We start from the raw sequence: 18,778 nt of genomic DNA, 5'->3' as shown, positions 1-18,778 counted from the left end.
GATTCCAAATGATCAAAGAGAGGCTTTGTGTCCACATTGTAGAGTGTAGCTTGGGGTATGCTGCACGAGATAGATGTCGGTTTGGCGGTGGCGTCTCCAGTAAAGACTCTAGAGGATCTATCGGCTATGAAGGAGCCGACCCATTTGGCGGCATCAGGAGAGAAATGGGAGAAGGAGAGGAGGGTCTGGCAAAGGATCTCATGGTCCACGAGTCAACTGCTGCAGACAAGTCAGCAGTAATAGTGAAGAGAGTTTGCTGCAGTTGTTTGCATTGTCAAGCTGATTCTTGAGGTCTAAAAGGGCTGTTTCAGTCCCATGTTTTGGATGGAAGACAAATTGGTGAGTACCCAGGATATAGTGAAGTTTGAAGAATGCCTGGATCTGCAGGTATGCAACTCTGTCCATGATTTTCAAAAGTAAGGGGACAGTTGTTATGGGACCATAGTTGATAGGGATTGCAGGGTCGAGAAAAGGTATTTTGAGTAATGGGGAGGCTCAAGGATTCTTTCAAGGTAACCGGAACAGTGCATCTTGCAAACGAGTTTATGATGGCGGAGATGAGTGGGATAAGGGGTTCACTTTAAACACAAAGAGACTCCAGGGTAGTGAAATGGGGGGTCACCCTTGGTTAAATAACATAACAGTAAATGAAGACACAACCCACAATACACTGTATAGGTGTCAGGTCCGGAATGATGAAGGAATGACTAGCTGTTAGCTACTAATGCTATGTATAACTCATCAGATAAGTACTTAGGACCATACATATATGCTTAAAATATGTGAGACCACACTGACAACTTTGTATTAAAAAATATATGTACTTTATTCATCAACACAATTTTCTGGTTAAGAATACAATATTCAATTAACACCTCGTAAAGTGGCTTGTGCTCCCTGACAAAGTGATGAGTGCTCAATTTAAATTGTTTAACATACTGAAATCAAGAAAAAAGTTATTCCCAAATAAAAAATAACACAGTGCTTACACAAATGCTTAGTGCTAACTAATCTCCAGAAGCGTAATGTAGCAGGCAGCAATACAGTGTTGGAAAACTGTTGTTTTAATCCTCAGTTCAGCGCACTATGGAGATGTAGCAAAACGCAAACCACTTGTGGTATATTGCACGGCTATTACATTATAGCCAGACTATGCCCAACATGTTTCTTTCCACTCATTGTGTTTCTATCAGAACTTCTTCAGGGGATTGTTGCATATGGAATTTTGTTAGTTGCACATACCGTGTATTATTATCATCACATATGCATTTAAAGCATCATAGTGCACGAGATTTTGTCTTGTTCTTTCAACAAACTGGACCTGTCTACGGATGCCTGTGACCACCTGTAACGAAATGTATGAACAGCCTTAATTAATGCTGTTTTTAAATATTCTAATATGGACAACCTTTACATTTGAGTATTCGAAAGGGTGCTTACCACTGGTGCTGCAGATGAGTGTTTCCAATGTATCAAGAACCTATTCAATAGGTTGACCCTACAGGCAAAACATTACAATAAATGTGTCCTTAAACCCACATTGCATAATCAGTGTGTGTATAAAAAAACAAATGAATATACACTGTCAGACACAAGATGTATAGAGCATACTATAGCTTCGGATTAAATTAAAGTACCACACTGTTGTAGAAGGATTAGGAGTGTCTGCGACTTTATGTAAGGTGAATCAAGTGGATGCTGTAATTCTGGCTGTTTATAGAGCATGGTGTGGAGCCACCTGCAGCAAGATAAATTAGAGGCAAGGGTAAAAAATATGACCTGTCTTGATCAATGTAAAAGAGTAATTTAACCTAAGGCTATATATATAGTGTCTTGTGGACACATACAATAACTTATGCAGTCTCAGGAGTAGGGGTACTACACATTCTTTTATCAGTGATGCAGGACAGGCGTCTCCTTTACAGTGTGAGGGCTTGAGACCTTGGATAGTGTTAGAGAGGGGTTGGAACTGGAAGAGAGGGATGGATTTATGGATTTTAGGTGGAGGGTCTGTGGGCAAAATAGCTGGTATGCTTTCTAGCTTGGCTTTTATTTTAGCTTGTAGCGGTGTGATTTTTCCTGTGTGGGTATCTTGGATGCTATTGCACCAGGCGTTATCTTTCGTAATAGTAGAAGGCGGAGTAATGGGGGTCTACAATTCTCTGAGAATGGCGAAACAGTTCACAGGGGCTGGAGGCCGCCTTGGTAATTCTTTCATTGTATGTGGTGGCTTTGGAGCTGTGGGTAGATTGTTTGTAGTGGTGTGAGATTTAGGAGAGGCAGGATTGTTGGCTGTGGATGGGTCTTTGTACCAGATGGCTTTGGTAGTTCTTTTGGTGGAAAGGATAGTCCAAAGATCAGAGGTAAACTGTGAATTGTGGTGTAAAGTCTTCTTGGTTTTAGGCTTTAAGGGGAGACACAGGGTTAACGGTGTTACTAAGCAAGGTGTTGTAGTGTTCAACAAGGGAGGTAGTGTCTTGGGTAGGTGGGAGCGCATGACAGAGAAAAGGTTGACCTTGTTACTAGTCAGGTTACGGGTGCTGCGGCCTAGATTGTAGATTGGGCAGCTGGAGGAAAGCAACTGTAGCTTTGTTGGAATATTTGAGATTTGCTGAAATCAACTCACAGTAGGGCAAAGGAGTAGAGTCAGTGGTGTAAAGAGCGAGTGAATCCTTGTAAATAAGGGCCACACCACCTCCTTTTTTGTGGGTACTGTTGCAGCGAAGCATAGCATATTCTGAGGGAATACCAATGGATGGAGCTGGGCCAGCATTGGGGGTCAGCAAGGTTTCATTTAGGGCAAGGATGTCAAGGTTGTCAAGAGTGATCAGATCTAAAATTTCATGAGCAGTCAGGGATCTGTATTGAGGAGTGCGCACTCTCACTCTTTGGCAGTGTTCTGGCAGAGTTAAGGTCTGCCATGACTTTAGAGGCTTTAGCCGGGGTAGCTACTTGAGGACTAGGCAGTAATGGCGAGGGTATGAGCATGGTGTAGTGTGGTGTTGGAGGTTGGCATTCCGAGATTCTGTTTTTGGGGGAAGTGCAATGATGGTAGAGGTGACAGCGTGTGAGGCTAGATGCGCAATGCGCTCCCTCAGTGGACGGGGGTAGGAGGTGCTCTGTGGGTACGTTTGGGGATTTCCATGGGCTGAGGGAGCAGCGGTTTCAGCGCATGGCAAAGATGGATGGGGGAACCTTCCAGCAGCATAAATGCCTATTATGGGTGCAAGACTCTGTTAGGGCCAACAGCAATGCCTGGAGTTGGGCTGGGGGGCAGCCCAACTCCAGGGCACTTAGACAAGGTCTTGGTGTGTCTTAATAGAGAGATGGTGTGTGGAGTGTGCAGTTTAGGGAGGGCTGAGGGAGCAGCAGTTACAGTGCATGGGAAAGATGGCTGGGGGTGCCTGCCAGAAGCATAGAAATGCCTATTATGGTTCAAGGCTCTGTTAGGGCCAACAACGTTGCCTGGAGTTGGGCTGGGTGGGCACTTAGACAAGGGCTTGGTGCATGTCAATGGAGTGATCGTATGTCGAGTGTGCACTTTATGGGGGCTGAGCATAATTCAGCATGGTGGGTGGGCCCACAGGAAGCCATTTCTGTCTGTGTCAGGCATAGCATACTGTAGGGCATTGAGGCAAGCTGAGAGAGGCATTCAGCTGCTATGACGGACAATCTTCATGTTTGGGTGATGGTGTTAGGTATGAAGCAGGTAGCGCAGGGACGGTCACAGTAGGTGTATGCACGTTGAAGCAACGTAACTCGAGAAGAGCAGGGAGGAACGATATGCCTGGCAGGTAGTTAGCACCGGTTTGCAGCGTATGTAGAGGTATAGTACTGGCAATGAAGAAGGGATGTGTGCCGTAAGGCAGTGTGCTCGGCATACGAGTCGGCAGCATGGGATCAGGCTGGCATGGTCTACACAATGGTAGGAGAGAGGGAGGACTGGTGTAGGAGGAAGTAGGTTTGTAGGTGTTGGAGTAGGGTATCTTGCATCATCATGCTATACAGAGGAAGCCATTTCACACGTATGGTCAGGCATGTTACAGCTCGGATACAGGGCATAGGCAGTGGAAGGCGGCAGCCTGCTTGAATTTCTTTGCTTCTCCGACCAACACCAGCAGAGTATGGTCTTACTTGCAGGCCGTGACTGCAGGCCGGCTTCTCCTCCCGGCTTGGTGTTGGGAGCTGGATAGTGCTGCGCATTAGCCAATCTGTGATCGGCAGTCCTGTGGGAGGCTGCTGGGAAAACAGCAGTGTAATCCGCATGGTGGCAGCCATATTCATGTGTTTCTGGGATCTTCCACTTGCAATGTTGTTATGTGATGAATCTAGGGCATGCTCCCTGATGAAGTGGGGGCTTTGTGCTGGCAGGTTTTGCTTGGGGGATGAGTTTCGGAGGCCTAAGTATCAATGCCTTATAACATAACATTGTATTGTCTCTATTCTGAACAGAGTGTCATTCTAATCTCTGCAAACCACCATTGAACAAGTGCAATCCTGGCTTCCAGTTATCTGTGAACATTGAAGAAGGAGATTGCTGTGCTACATATAGCTGCGGTAAGTTGATAGCAGGAGCCATATTGCATGTTCTCTTTTTTAGATGCACCTCCTTGTAAAACAAGAAAAATATTCATCATTTATGACTTTTAACCCCAACAGTGCCAAAGGATGTCTGTGTTGTGAATGCAGCTGAATACTCGGTGAGGATATTTTTTGTTGTTGTTTATGTAGCTAAAGTTTCATAAACAGTCGATTTCAATTATACTTGTAGTTGAAGATAGACCAGACACTCACAGATCTGTATCAGGACCATTGGTTGTAGTCTGTAATATTGTTTGCTAAGTAGAGCTACTAATACCTAATTGTTGATGCAGAAGAAACCTCCATTTGTGTTTACAAATGGAGCATTAAGGATAAGGGAACCCCTTAATTGATTTGTTAAAAACACTCAAATGACCCCTCAGCTTCACAAGTTCAAGTCATGTTTGACCCTCTCGATACATGGCCCTTTAGAATGTGTGCTAATGCACTAAATGCCTCAATACCCAAATATGATCTCAACTCAGATGCCCGTTTAAGCCATGCATACCTGTGAGGTCTAGGCCCACTAATTTCCCCATCATTAGATACCCTCGACCTTGCAGGGAAGCAACAATCTGCAAATATACCACACTGCACTGTGCCCAACCATCATATACTTTCTGTTCACAAATTCCTTTCGCCCAGAATGGGTTGTGGCTACCCCAACCGCATCAGATGCACCTTCTGCACTTTTTGTTCCCGGATATGCATGATTCCAAATCTCACATACCCCCAACCCTTCATACTCCTCACCTAGCCTTGTATTGATACTAATCCTTATTGCACCCCATCCTACATTGTCTCTACAACTATAGGAGCCAAACTCGATTATTGCAACACCCTCCTAGCTGGCACCTCCGCCAAAAACATTCACAGACTGCAAACCACACAAATCAATGCCCTCAGAGCCGCCATGAGCATCCCTAGAAGAGTCCATATATCCCATGCCAGACGTGAAGCACGGTGGCACCCGGTCAAAGACCGTATTACTCTGAAAATACTCACCATCACTCACAGATGCATCAACAAAACCGCTCCAGCATACCTATCTGAAGCAATATCAAGAACCACATCCACTCGCCCCACCAGAGCTCAGTACACCAACCAGCTACACATACCACGCATAAAGAGAGCCACAGCGGGAGGTCTAGGCTTCTCCTATATTGCACCAAAACTCTGGAAATCACTCCCTGCCACCCTTAGAGCTGAAACTTCCATCTCTGTCTTCCGCAACAACCTCAAGGGCACTCTCCTCAACTAGCAAGTGGAGGACTGCCTCCTGCACTTCTGCCATGTATATTGTAATATAACACAAATGTAATATAACTGTATTGTAACCTGTATATATACTGCTAATGACTATGTAACTATATTGCAACCTGTATACATATATTGCTAATGACCATGTAAGTAAGTAACTAAGCTTGTACTGTAACAAGTGCCACAATGTCCTCGGGCTGTTGTGCGCTATATAAATGTGAATAAAACAAACAAACAAACTACTGAAATGCCCTCCAGCCAAGCATGACACTCATACCTGCACGTCTCTCAGCACTGTGCAGACAATCCTCTGACATACTCCAGCTTCAGATACCCAGCCAAACGTAGTGTGTCCTAGCCCCAGGTGTTCCTAATCCTAACATCCCACTACAACAGAAGATGTCCTCCCACCTTCAAGGCACCCAATTCTCAGATGGCACCTGGCCTGCATGTTCCCAGTCTCCACATGCCATGCAGTCTTAAAAGCCACAGCCATGTGTTCCTATCCCAGTCCTACATATCTCCATCTTTGGATTCCACCAGCCCCAGCTCCTCACCAATTCAATATTCCTCTTGCTTTATTGTTTTTACAAAATATGCACACCACAGATAAGATCATAAAGGGCTTTGCTAGGTCTTCGGGAAATAACAGATGTTTTACCTCCTACTCAACACAGGCCCATGGGGTTTTCTATTCTTATTCAGACAAAGGTGAAATTAACTTATATTAAGCAGCACATTGCCCAAGATGTGAGGTTTGTGGCTCTACATGGCAGAGTGGCCGGGGTGGAATTACTGCCAATCAATGTGTATGGCCCCACTTATGATAATCTGGAGTTTTACATAAAAATCCTAGCTATGTACAAAACTTATCTGCTAGCGTTAACTGTCTGGGGAGGTGATATGGACACCATCCTAGACCCTGACCGCACAAGTAACAATGCTAGCCCCCAGTCCACAGCCACACGTGTCATACTACAAGGGATGTCCACAGTTGATTTGATCGGTGCATGGAGGACACTAAATTCTGCTGTTTGAGAGTATACCTACTACTGCACAATAAATGACATGACCTCCAGAACAGACCTTATAGTGGTTTCAAGGGCGCTGATGCACTGTTTACATGAGGCCAGGATCTGATGTTTACTTTGGCCTCATTATGCCATTTTCTTCCCGGAATTCTATCCTTAATCCCCCAGCATTAGCTGCCTAGTGCCCTGCACAACAACTCTGAAAAGATAAAACGCAATGGCTACAATCTCAAACTCCTCTAGACCTCTCACCTTTCCACTTTTCATTCTGTTTAATATGGACACTTGTGGAGATGGAGTTCTAAAATCTTGCTTGATGGACAGCTTTTCGGAGGACACCCTAGTTATTGTGCATAGGGGACTATGGGAGTTTAGCCAAACCCAATCAAGGTAAGCGTGGAGCGGGAACAAGGCTACGTCTCAGGAAAGGTGTGTGGTGTCAGGTATTTACAATGAGTCCACACAGTGAAATACACAATGATTATAGTAAGACAGGTAAGTACAAAAACCCTCTATTTATTGTAGGCCCAAAAACACCCCATGAAAATCAATCAAGCAGGTAATAATATTACCCAACACTCTAAATATCTAACATATATAAAGACACAGTAGGTTAATTCAATGCATACAATTCAGCCCAATGACTGAAAAGGAAAGAAAGTAGCTAGGCAACTGTATGACCCGTCCACAGGAATTGAATAATTGTATAAGTCCATCCCTAATTTTAATGGGGCCTTGTGCCCAAAAGTTCACAAAGTACCTTTAGAAGATGTGACTTCTTAACTTCTAGAGTAGCTTTTTCAACAAATGTTTAAAAGAAGCAATGGAATAGAATATAAATCAAACTTCTTCACAAATTTTATAGGAGGAGATAGGGGCGCAGTTAAGTTTTGCGACTACTCACTTCCCGTACTCTGATTTTTCCAAAGGATTTGGCAGGTCAAATGGGTGTGGCTGGAGGTCGATTTGCCAGCCGTTGTATTCAATGGAAGATGCTTAGGAGATGTGGATGCACAGAAGATTCAGGTCGGGTCCAGGAGCTGAGTGCAACATTTCTCAGCAGAGAAATGCAGCAGGAGATGATGCTGAACTCTTCAGGACACTCTAGCAGATGGGGGAAGGTCATTTCCAGTGACAGTCAAAGCAGACAGGCAACATCAGGAGTCTCACCAGTCACTAACAAAAGAATCCTTCCTCTACAGAACCCGTCAATGCTGGGATGCTGAAACGTGGAAGGAAGGTGACTTGTAGGACTAGCTGGAGACCACCGAAGTTCCCAGCCAGAATGCAGAACAGCGACACTTCTGGCAAGGTCGCCCAAAACCGAGGTAGTGAGTCCACCGGGTGGTCCAGGGATACTTCCAAGGCCTCCAGGCTCCAGGCTGCAGGATCATAAGAAGACCTCAGGACTGGTTGTTCCCACCAGTACAAAGGGTTGAAGGGTACAACATCCTTTCATCGCGGGATGTTTTTTCACAGGGTTTTTAACAGCAATTATTTTAATGAAAAAGCCCATTTAAATTCTTTAGGGGGGGTTATAAAATTATATATATGGGGTGTGGGTGTTTGGGAATGTTTTTTTTCATTAAAAAATGTACGGTTAAAAACCCCACAAAAAACATCCCGCGATGAAATGACATGGAACCGGGTTGAAGAACCACCAGGGGTATTCTGATATCCGGTAGTCCAGCAGGGATAAACCAGTACAGCAGCAAGAATTGTCACCAGCCCTCTTCAGGATTTGTTCTCGGAGCTTCTGTCATATTTACATCTACACAGGATACTTGGCTCCTCTTCTGATCTGCTGGAATGGCTGCAGGATTCCTCATCTTATCCTAAACACAGGTGAGTGATCAAACTCAACCCTCCAATAGCAAATATCTGCACCACCCATGCATACCGGCAGTGCTCCGATCAGGGATCACTGTGGGGCTGACTCGAGCATGCACACTAGGCATACTGGCACCAGTATGTGGATTGGGACCAGACAGTCCCAGTCAACTTCCTGAGCCCATACACATATGGCATGTACTATCCCACAAATACAGCAGGGAATTCCTGACCTGAGAATGCAAGAAGAAGGTCAATGAAGAAAATGGGCAAAGAACAACCAAAAACCTTGTGGCACGTCCATCTTGGGACACTAGCCACAGTTTGTAGCCAAACACGGTACACATGAATGAGCTCATCAAAATTAAAGCACAAATGGTAAAAATGTAACTGTTGCCACGAACTTGTCTTTTGGCACATTTAAAAGTAACCAAAAATCCCTTTGGTGTAAGTATACGGTGATACAAGTTTATCCCCATTGCACTGCATTGAAAGATATTTTGTGCTTTATGTAAAAGTTACCCAAGTAGATAACATGTCAAAAGACATGAGGGAAACATAGTTTCCCAGTATTGATAGTCTGAAGGACTAGTCAGTTTACCCATAACAAATGAGTAAAAGGCTGGGAAGTGAAGCTGGCGGCTTCATTTCTCTGCAAAATGTCAGGACAAGGTGTAATACAAAAGCAAAATGTTTGGGGTTCCATAGAATATGGAGTGGAAGTTGTCTAAAAGATAAATCTTTCCTGACATCTATCCATTTGTACTGCAAAAAAAACATTACTTACAAATCTTATCACTTCACTCTGTCAACCATACAATGTTTCTACTCTTGTTAATTTTGTATTTTATTTATTCCTGTGTTAGGGTTTGAAGCAAACCTTACACAGTTATTATCATATGACAATATCAAATCTAATAAAGTGCTGTTTGCTAAGGTTTCTGGTGGCAAACAGTTGAATTCGTGCTCTGTGGATTCTGAACATTGGACATTGCTTGCTAAAAACAGTGGCCCCTTTAAGTACTTGAAGCCGGTTTAAAAACACATGCCCAGAGGGGATAGCGCTTGGCAAAGTGCACTGTGCTAAAGGTTCTGGTGTTCGGGTGTGTGGGTTGTGGTTGATAACCCACTCAGAGCTGAAAATCGGAGATTAAGGAGTATTGTTTTATCATTGGTGTTCGTGAGCAAGTAAGATAAATCTCTTAAGATTCTGTGTTGCCCGTCCTGTTTCAATCATTGTCCTTGCTGGAAAGAATGATCATATGGCTGCTCTGTGCAAGTGGCAACACAGATTTGTGAATTCTACAAAGATTCATTGTCTCCACCGTTTGTGCTGACTCTTTTCCCCCTATATAAGCTCTGATATTCAACTCAATGCATGTAAGAGTCTGTGCGGCTTGTAAGCTTTCCTACTTTTTATGTTTGTTGAGTGCCGCAACTGGTAAATCTGTAACAATGGATTTCATACTGACAAGTTCTCAGCTGGTAGCGCTAGAGGAACGTTCAGAAAACTGCATTTGGACCTTACTCACTTTTCCAATCTTGGTCGGTAAGCGTCTCATTGAGTTATTGCGATGAAGTATATATATAATTGACAATACAGGTGAAAAAAAATTGAAAAGCAGGACTCCCAATTACAATTTGAGAAACAGAGGAGTAAAGGTAAGCAGCAGTGCTCAGCCTGTAATGCAGGGTGATTTTGTACCTGGGCCCTCTAATGTTGTATCTAGATTTCTCCTCTTGCCTTCTGAAACTATTAATGGGGACAAAACAAAAGGGAAAATACGTATTATGTTCATCCTGGAGCAAGAGAGCCTGTTGATGATAATAACACATCTGTATCTTTGTGCCGTCAGGCGGTGGAGAAAACAGGGTTAACTTTGGTTGACAATAATTCCTTGCTGGACTTGTGTTATTCGCTCCAAAAAAAAAAGAAGTAGTAGCAGTGGCAGATTAACATCATTGGAAGTGTATCTCGAGGAAATACCAAAAAAATGACCCTGTTGCAATCGCCACACTTACCTGCCCCTCCTAACTTAATTTTCACTGATCATGTTTCTGTTCAATCTGCTCCGGAACAGCTTGATGTGGAGGATATTCAGAATTCTCCATTTACACTTCAATTTGTTGTCAAACTTATTTTGAAGTTTTGTGGTAGGACTTATAAGGTTTTGAACGTGACTGGTGATGCTTTGAATAGGAGAGAGCAGAAGACAGATGACCAAAACTGAGTACTGAGTGAGAAATCTGAAATTGTGACTAGTGAGCACATTGATGTTAATCAACCTACCCGGGATTCAGCTGAAGAAGTTGCCCAGGTGGAGGTATAGGTGGGCCCGCTTATTATTGAAGGCTTATTGAAGGCCTGAAGGTGTCAGGGCTGAGTGATACCTCTGGCATACATCTTTGTTGGAAACAGTATCAGAAAAGAAAGCTTTTGGCCACTATATCTCAAGGAAATAAGACAAGGTCATTGCCCAGTGTTGCTGGATCTGATATCCCCTCATTCCCTATGGCTCAAGATAAACTCACAATAAAAGGGAACAGAGAGCTAAGTGTTGTAAGGAAAGGCAAGTAAAATCTTTTGGACTGTTCACTAGTTGGTTAGTGAAAGGGTCTCAATCTAAGGAGCCTGGGGTAATTGAACTGTCTGTGCTATTGGAACAGTCAGGAGACAATGTCAGTGATAGCTTAGTTTCCATTGATCGAATTTCAATTTCTGTACACGAAGAATAGAAAGAATGTACCCTTATTAGTGGAGACTTATCATAACGATAAGGATCCCTTGGTGATATTTGACTGTAAATCCTTCACTAACAGAGCCTCTTTCCAGAAAAGAATGACAAGAGAATAAATCAATCTGACCTTTTAAAGATTTTTCATCTAATTTCTCTTTTGAGAATTTTTGATTCTAGTGACTTCAGTTTCACAGACTCTTTGTATTGTGAGTAAAAGAGATTATATCTGGAATACATTGTTGTAGGCCTTATACTGTAAAACTTGTAGGGCTCATTTGCACAATTTTCTGAAATTAGGTTATGACTTGGATTCTTCTTTTTCACATTCCTCAAGATCTGATATGTTGGCCCCTAAATTACCTATGTTGCCATGCAAGAGTACAACTGTTGATAAGGTTAATTGCTTAAATGTTAATTCTGAAGTAGTCGAGAAGGTCTAGAATCTGTTCTCAAGTCTTCTCCCTTCTAAACTGATGAGAACATGAAGCTATGATATAGTATCAAGGAATACCTGTGGAAGCTCACATTGGCTGATCCTGGGTGAGTCCTTGGATATCCTTGGTAGAAATTACATCCTACTACTACAAGAGACCTGGTCCACATCTATTATTCATTTGGATTGATAAGTGATCCACCAAAAATGTGCTAGACAGGGTCTGATTGGGTGGCCTAGTGGCGACCTGTTGATAGCGTTTAAATATACCATCCTTTCCACCGTAATAAGTTATGGGAAGGAATCTCCTAATGTTTTGTCGATTGAGGTATGTTTAAATTTGGGGGTTAATCTCAAACGTTGCTGTCGATCAACATCTGGGACCCCCGGGGAGTCATTTCACATATGAAATTATGAAAAAATATGTGAAACAATCACGGCATGGAACACTGATACTGACATAATACTGACATGATATTAGTGATGGGGATTTTAAGGTCAGTTCTTCTGATAGATCTCTTGCAAGTCTGGTGGGCAACCTGATGGTAAACAGTGTGATGAAGCAACACAAAACTCATTTCAAGGTCGAGTGTGGTCAGAGTGTATGATGGACTGGGATCTAATAATGGTAAATGGGAGAATGAAGGGAGGCAACCCAGGTGAATATGCTTGGAGTTGTGGGAGTAGGTTCTCTACCTTACGTCTAGCTTCTAGGGTCAAAAATATGAAAGTTAGTCACAATCAGAACAGCTATCATGCAACGATAGCTCTCTCAATCTGTGAACATTGTTCAATGGCATGTCGTGCTCTTGTTGGGTCGCGATTGGAAATGCTTCCTGTAATAATCTAATTGATGCATACAAATATAGCTGAGATCAAGTCATATATAGCCCGGTTTGGAAATCTACAGTTTGGTGTATTATTTACTATTACTTGTAATGAGATTGAAGAATGGATAACCAGACCTACGCTTAGATTCAATCCTCAGAAAGCTATATATGTAACCTCACATGCTGTTAATTTGGGCAAGCCTTTTGATTGCAAAATCAGGGATGAGAAAAGAAGTATGTGTCCAAATGTGAGACACATAATACTTAATGACCTTGAAGTTATCCTGAAATGGGTCTAATTGAGACAGATTAAGAATCGCTATTGCAATTGGGTACGATGGTGGATGTTTTCCAAGAAGAACGTTATTTGTGAATATATGATCTGTATGCTTTCCAATGGAGACTCTAGATCTATTTGGAGATTGTTAGGGACAGCTAAAAATCCCAGGGGAGATAACGTTGTAAATCCCATTAATTAGACTGTCTGGAAAGAGTTTGTTTCAGAGCAATTTGATATTGTTATCATTACTTATGGGGATATTTACTACAGTGACATGAATTTGTCAACTATGCTTATCTCGTTTGACGAGGAAAATATATTCTCCCTTATAAAAAACCTGAATACTTCTAGGGCACCTGGCACCAATGGATTGGCAAATGTTATACTAAAAACTGATCCTTTAAATTGGGCAACTTTTAATCAATCAATCAAAATTTGATTTCAGGCTTCTCCATTAACAATACACAAAAACACATGAGCAGATCAACAAGATAAATTCAACATCAAGATAAATACAACATCATAAACCCAATTTAAAATCCTACAGCCCCAAGCATAAATGTTTAAAACAGACAGTCTGATCAACTTCAAGGCAGGTAAAAACATAAATCCATTCGCCCGCGTTGTGCAAAATATGCAATATCAGGTCTAACGCTCTTTTTAAAAATTCAACCAAATCATACAAAAAGAAGTGTACTCTGAATTTAAGACAATAGACATTGCTTCCTTAATAACCCTAATTTTCTTGCTCCTAAAATGTGGTTTTAACCATTCCTTACACAAATCATGAAAGTGTGGACAGATGAGAAGAAAATTAACCAGATCTTCATTGAACCCTGTCGTACAGCCACATTTACCAGAACCCTTCATCCAGCTCATCCTTTCAGACAGAGGCAATGCATTTACACATGCCAAGATCAGCAGCCTTCTACCTGCTGGTGAGTTTATTTTAGTAACATGGTCTGGGCCCAACTTAAACATTTTCAAATCAGAATACCAGGCCAATGACGAAAAGGATTTAGAGTTTGTCACCTCTGAATCTAGAGCCTTTCCCTTTGACCAGAAAATAATATTTGCCTTAGCTTGCTATAATGTGCCAAGGTATTCCCCTTATTCAGACTGGAACTCCTGCCAGAGGCTGATGTTTCAGTACACTCACCGAAGCCTCCAACCCTAGAAATCTAGCAACCATGCTAGCATTAACAGAAAACCCCAATTTGAGCCTTGCCCAATATGATAGGAGGATTGTACTAAAAAGTTAATACGCTGAAGTTCCAACTCTACCCTCAATCCACCACTTGGACAACTAGGCGGCACCCCAAGCAGCTGTCTCAGAAAATAGTCCTGAACATTCTCATTTATAGTCCTGGTGGCCCCAGACTTTGCTTCTATACAGCATATGTGACGCTATCTTCAGTTTATAGACCTCCAGACATTTATCCAGTTTCCAGGCCCCATACAGATGGTAAAATCGCAATAGGCCCCTTAAGTTTAAGGCGTCTCTTTCTGACATTTTATGTGGCTATTCCAGCTACTGGGTCGAGAGAACAATAGGCCTATAAATATATATGTATCTACTTCTTCCAGTTGTTCCCCATTTATATTCCAGCTAGAAGGTTAGGGTTGCTTGACAAAAATCATGATTTGTTATTTCTTTTTATTTAATTGAAGTCTGCTATTCTCAAAGAATCTATTAGCATATATCAAAACCAATTTGAGGGAGCTTGGAGTAAGACCCAATAGCATGGTATCATCCGCATACAATAATGTGCTGTACTCCAACCTCCCCAGTTTGGGACAGAGGATTTTACCACTAGATTTGCCTGTGTCAAAATCAGCCATAAACAGTGTGGACAGCAAGTGGGCTAGTCGGCAACCTTGTTTTGTCCCGTTTTTGGTGTTAAAAAAGGGGTACTTCACCCTAGTCTTGAACACCGGACTGCTGCCTTGGTATCCCTGTAACAGACCTGAATCCATTTCAACAACCCTACTGGGACCCACATTCTGTCCAATTTGTACCAGAGAGCCACCCTGTCGATTGATCCAAAAGCTTTTTCATGGTCCAGGAAGGCCGCATTCAGGGTGCCCCCCTGACCTTGCAGGATTTACTAATGTTTAAACTCAAGACAAAGCATTGATCAATGGTCAAAAAACTCTGTCTGAAAGTTTCCAGGAATTATTGAAAAATGTTTTTATCTGCAGCCAAATCCTCTTGCCAGGATAAAATACATTTCAAGTAGATCTTTAGGGAAATGTCCCATAGAGAATTAGGTTCAGAGCAGTTTGGGATGTCAATCACACCTTTTTAAAAATCGGGCCACTTATCCCGTACCTCCAGGGGGCTGGCACCTCAGCACCCTCTGACACAGTATCAAATAACCTGCCTAAAACCAGCACCCACCAATCTGGGAAACATCAACAAATGTGCGAGGTCAGTCCATCTGGGCCCGCGGCTTTGCTGCGTTTCATTTGACCAATCACCACTGAGAGTTCTTCTTGTGAAAACGTTTCTAGGTTAAAGTCGCCACTCAACGTTTGGGGTCGCTTCAAGACATGTCAAAGAAAGTCCCTTGAAAATGAGACATCCAAGTATCACTGTAGATTGCCCCTCTGTCAGATTTTGACCCAAAACACTACCTTTCTCCAACAGTTTCCAAAATAATTTGTGATCATTATTAGAGACCGATGTTGCTAGCAAGTGCCACTTAGTCTCTATATAATCTTGCCTTTTGTTTTTAATACATTTCTTATAAACACTTATTAACACTTTTCAACTTGTGTATTTGGTCTGCCAGAGGTTTCCCGCTGATTGTGTTGTTCAGGAAGCCCTTCTGTATCCTGCAATCAGTGTCAAACCAGGTAGCATGCACATGAGAAAAGGGCAAACTCTTTGAATTCCCTCTTTTATTGAACTGCTCCCTGAAAAAGGTTGTACGGAAAATATGATCCCTTTATCTTGTGGATTCAAAAAGAGTGACCGCTTATGTCCGTCCAACTATAGACTTTTGTCTATGTTGGACGTGACTGGGAAATGATTTGCCTCGATCCTACTGAAAGAACTTGAGAGGTGGCCAACAGCGAATGGGGTGATTGACGATTCTCACATTGGGTTTAGGAAGCGATTGTCGACAACCTATAATATGTTGACCGTCAATCATTTAGTTGGTAGAGCCAAGTTGAAGGGTAACACTGTGCTATCTGCGGTTTTAGTGGGCTTATGGGCAGGCTTTGACTCATTGAATCAAAGGCTGTCATGGTAAAATATGCAGAGATTGGGCTTTCTGGGGGCCTACTTAGTCTAACCCATATGCTCCATTTAGACACTAGCCTACAAATTAGATTGTATGGCAGGGGGTCCTTCACTGCCCCAATAGTTATGTGGCATGGGGTTAAACAGAGATGTGTGTTGCCCCCTGCTTGTCAATCTGTATCCCTCAGACTTAGGGTCTACTTTGAGGAGGGTGTTGAACTGCCCAACACGTAATAATCAGAGGCATATTGTTTCTTTAGCTTATGCCGATGATTTTATCTTTAATCATACTTGTGGAGTGCTCACTCACTCTCTTGAGGCATTGGCGGAATATTCTCTTGAGAACAAACTTAGTATTCACCTTAATAAAACAAAGGTGATGCATTTTAGTTCGAAGTATAACCCACTTCCTTTTTTCTCTATGGTCAAAGATTGAAGTATGTGGAGAAATATACCTATTTGGGATTCACTATTGATGCTGTAAGGGGTTATCCATCATTAATGGCGGAACTACAGAGCACAGCTATCAGTCCTAATTGATACATTTGCTAGACAGTCTGCTGGTTACTCTCTGGATGGAATCATACAATTGAATATGCAATGCTTCTGCCAGCAGTACTCTATGGTCTACAAGCTGTTACTAATTTGAATTGGCTAAGGATCCTTGAGGGTAACATTTGGCGCAGAATATTTGCACTCAAAGTGAGTGTTACCATCAAAATGTTCAGTCTTGAATTAGGGTTGCTCTCATTGCAAAGCTTGTTGCTATTGAAAAAAGGCTCACTGTTCATTAAAGCGAGCAGAGAACCTGTATGTCCTGTATTAAATTTGAAGCAGCCCATTATCGAGAAAAATGAGTGCACTGGGAGCAGACTCTTATCTTAGATTATGTTTGTTCTAGATTGTTTGATCAGGTAGGTTGGTTCCCATCCCGCCTAGGGACCTTGACTTGTCTGTAGTACTTAGAGTCTGGAAGAATAAGATAATTAAATGTGACTGGTATATGAATTGCACCCACTTAAGGGGGCTGAAGGATTATAAGGATATAATGGAAATACAGCATATATGTATGTCCCCACAAAAATATTTGTTGATTTGCCCATCAATTAAGTTGCAACACTTTTTGGTACTCTTCCACATTAGGCAGTTATCTCTTCTTAGTATTGCCACCTCAAAGTACTGTATTGCAACTGATAGAAGGTATTGCCAGATTTATAAGATGAAACACATTTTTGAAACCCAAAGTCATGTTTTTACTAAATGTTCAAAGATAGGTGAGCTTTATATGGTAAATTCTGATAATTTTGTACATTCATATGATTCAATTAAAAGTGAGGAATTTTGGTTTTATTGCTTGGATTCCACATTTAGAGCTCTGCACTTTGTAGCGTTTGGAAGTGTGCAGGTATGAAATGATTAGTAATCATTTCTAAATTATGAATTTTAACTGTATTAATGTGTGATTATGTATGTGTGTTTTCCTTTTCTTTTATAATCTTTGGATTAATATTCATTTTAATGATGTTTTATCATGGAATTTGTTCATCTCAATTTCTGTATATATATTATGTTTAATTGATATAATGTTATGTAAGGATTGTGTAAAGTTCTGTAGAACTGTATCACAACAAAAATATGAATTAATCCATAAATAAGATTACTCATGGAAGAACATTTAAAAAGAATTACTGACGAACATCAGGGGCATTTCATTGCCATTTAAAATTCTCTAGCAACATTCTTTAGAGTTTATAAAAACATCATCATGTTCAAAGGTTATACATTTTTTTACTCTTAACACATCCAATATATTGTCATCAATTATAAAGTGTTCTAGAGTTTGTAAACTAGAAACTTGTTTACAGAGCCTACAGTATCTTTCTCCACAAGTAATGTGCTATCTTGCACCAACTAGCTCAAGTGTAGGAAACAAGTTCAAACAGTCTCATAAATTGATGTCCTTAATAATAGGTAGGAAATGTTACTAAATAAGGTGGCAGTGAGTTTAGGGGGCATTCAGAAAGACTCATATGTCGATAAAAGTATATACTTACACCAATCATTGAGTAATGCTTTAATTTTTGCTTCTAACAAACAAGCAAAAAGAGGGTCCAGGGGAAATTCTAGCAAGAGATTGTTACAAAAAAGAAGGATGTTCTTTAATTCTAGGATCTTGTTCAGGTACACAAGTTCTGAAAGCTCTTTAAATAATTAGGGTGATGGTAGAAACACAGTTTTTCTATATAAGCAGAGCAGTTTCCATTACACAAACATCTCTAATGGTGATAGATGATAGTCCCAATTCATAATGTATTATAAATGAGGGGACACCTTTTGAATGTTTCATCACATATCTCCAAAATACTCCTTCCAGAGTGGCCCAAATCGCTAGTGATGAGGGGTCTAAATGTTCCGCACCATTTGTGATACACAGGACCACTTTATTTTTAATTCTAATCACTGGGAGAATAGAGAAACTCCACATTTTACGTGATCTTTACTTGTTGTAACAGCCTGTGCCAAGGTCTTGGTCTTTAGTCTTTTA

At 41.6% G+C, this 18,778-nt stretch overlaps 1 protein-coding gene across 1 annotated transcript in view; it reads left to right on the top strand.

Annotated features, from left to right (window-relative positions):
* The first annotated feature begins 371 nt into the window (after positions 1-371).
* Positions 372-18,778, top strand: part of LOC138505061 (intestinal mucin-like protein) — a 129,938-nt gene continuing 111,531 nt past the window's right edge. The window contains exons 1-3 of the mRNA XM_069625386.1: positions 372-387; positions 4,453-4,557; positions 4,660-4,700. Coding sequence (XP_069481487.1) covers positions 372-387; positions 4,453-4,557; positions 4,660-4,700 — 162 coding nt within the window. The remainder of the gene's footprint in view (positions 388-4,452; positions 4,558-4,659; positions 4,701-18,778) is intronic.

This window comes from Ambystoma mexicanum, chromosome 11, assembly GCF_040938575.1.
Source record: "Ambystoma mexicanum isolate Mex_15411 chromosome 11, UKY_AmexF1_1, whole genome shotgun sequence".
Taxonomy (NCBI): Eukaryota; Metazoa; Chordata; class Amphibia; order Caudata; family Ambystomatidae; genus Ambystoma; species Ambystoma mexicanum.
Note: the sequence above shows the minus strand (reverse complement) of the source record. Positions and strands in the feature narration are given on the sequence as shown.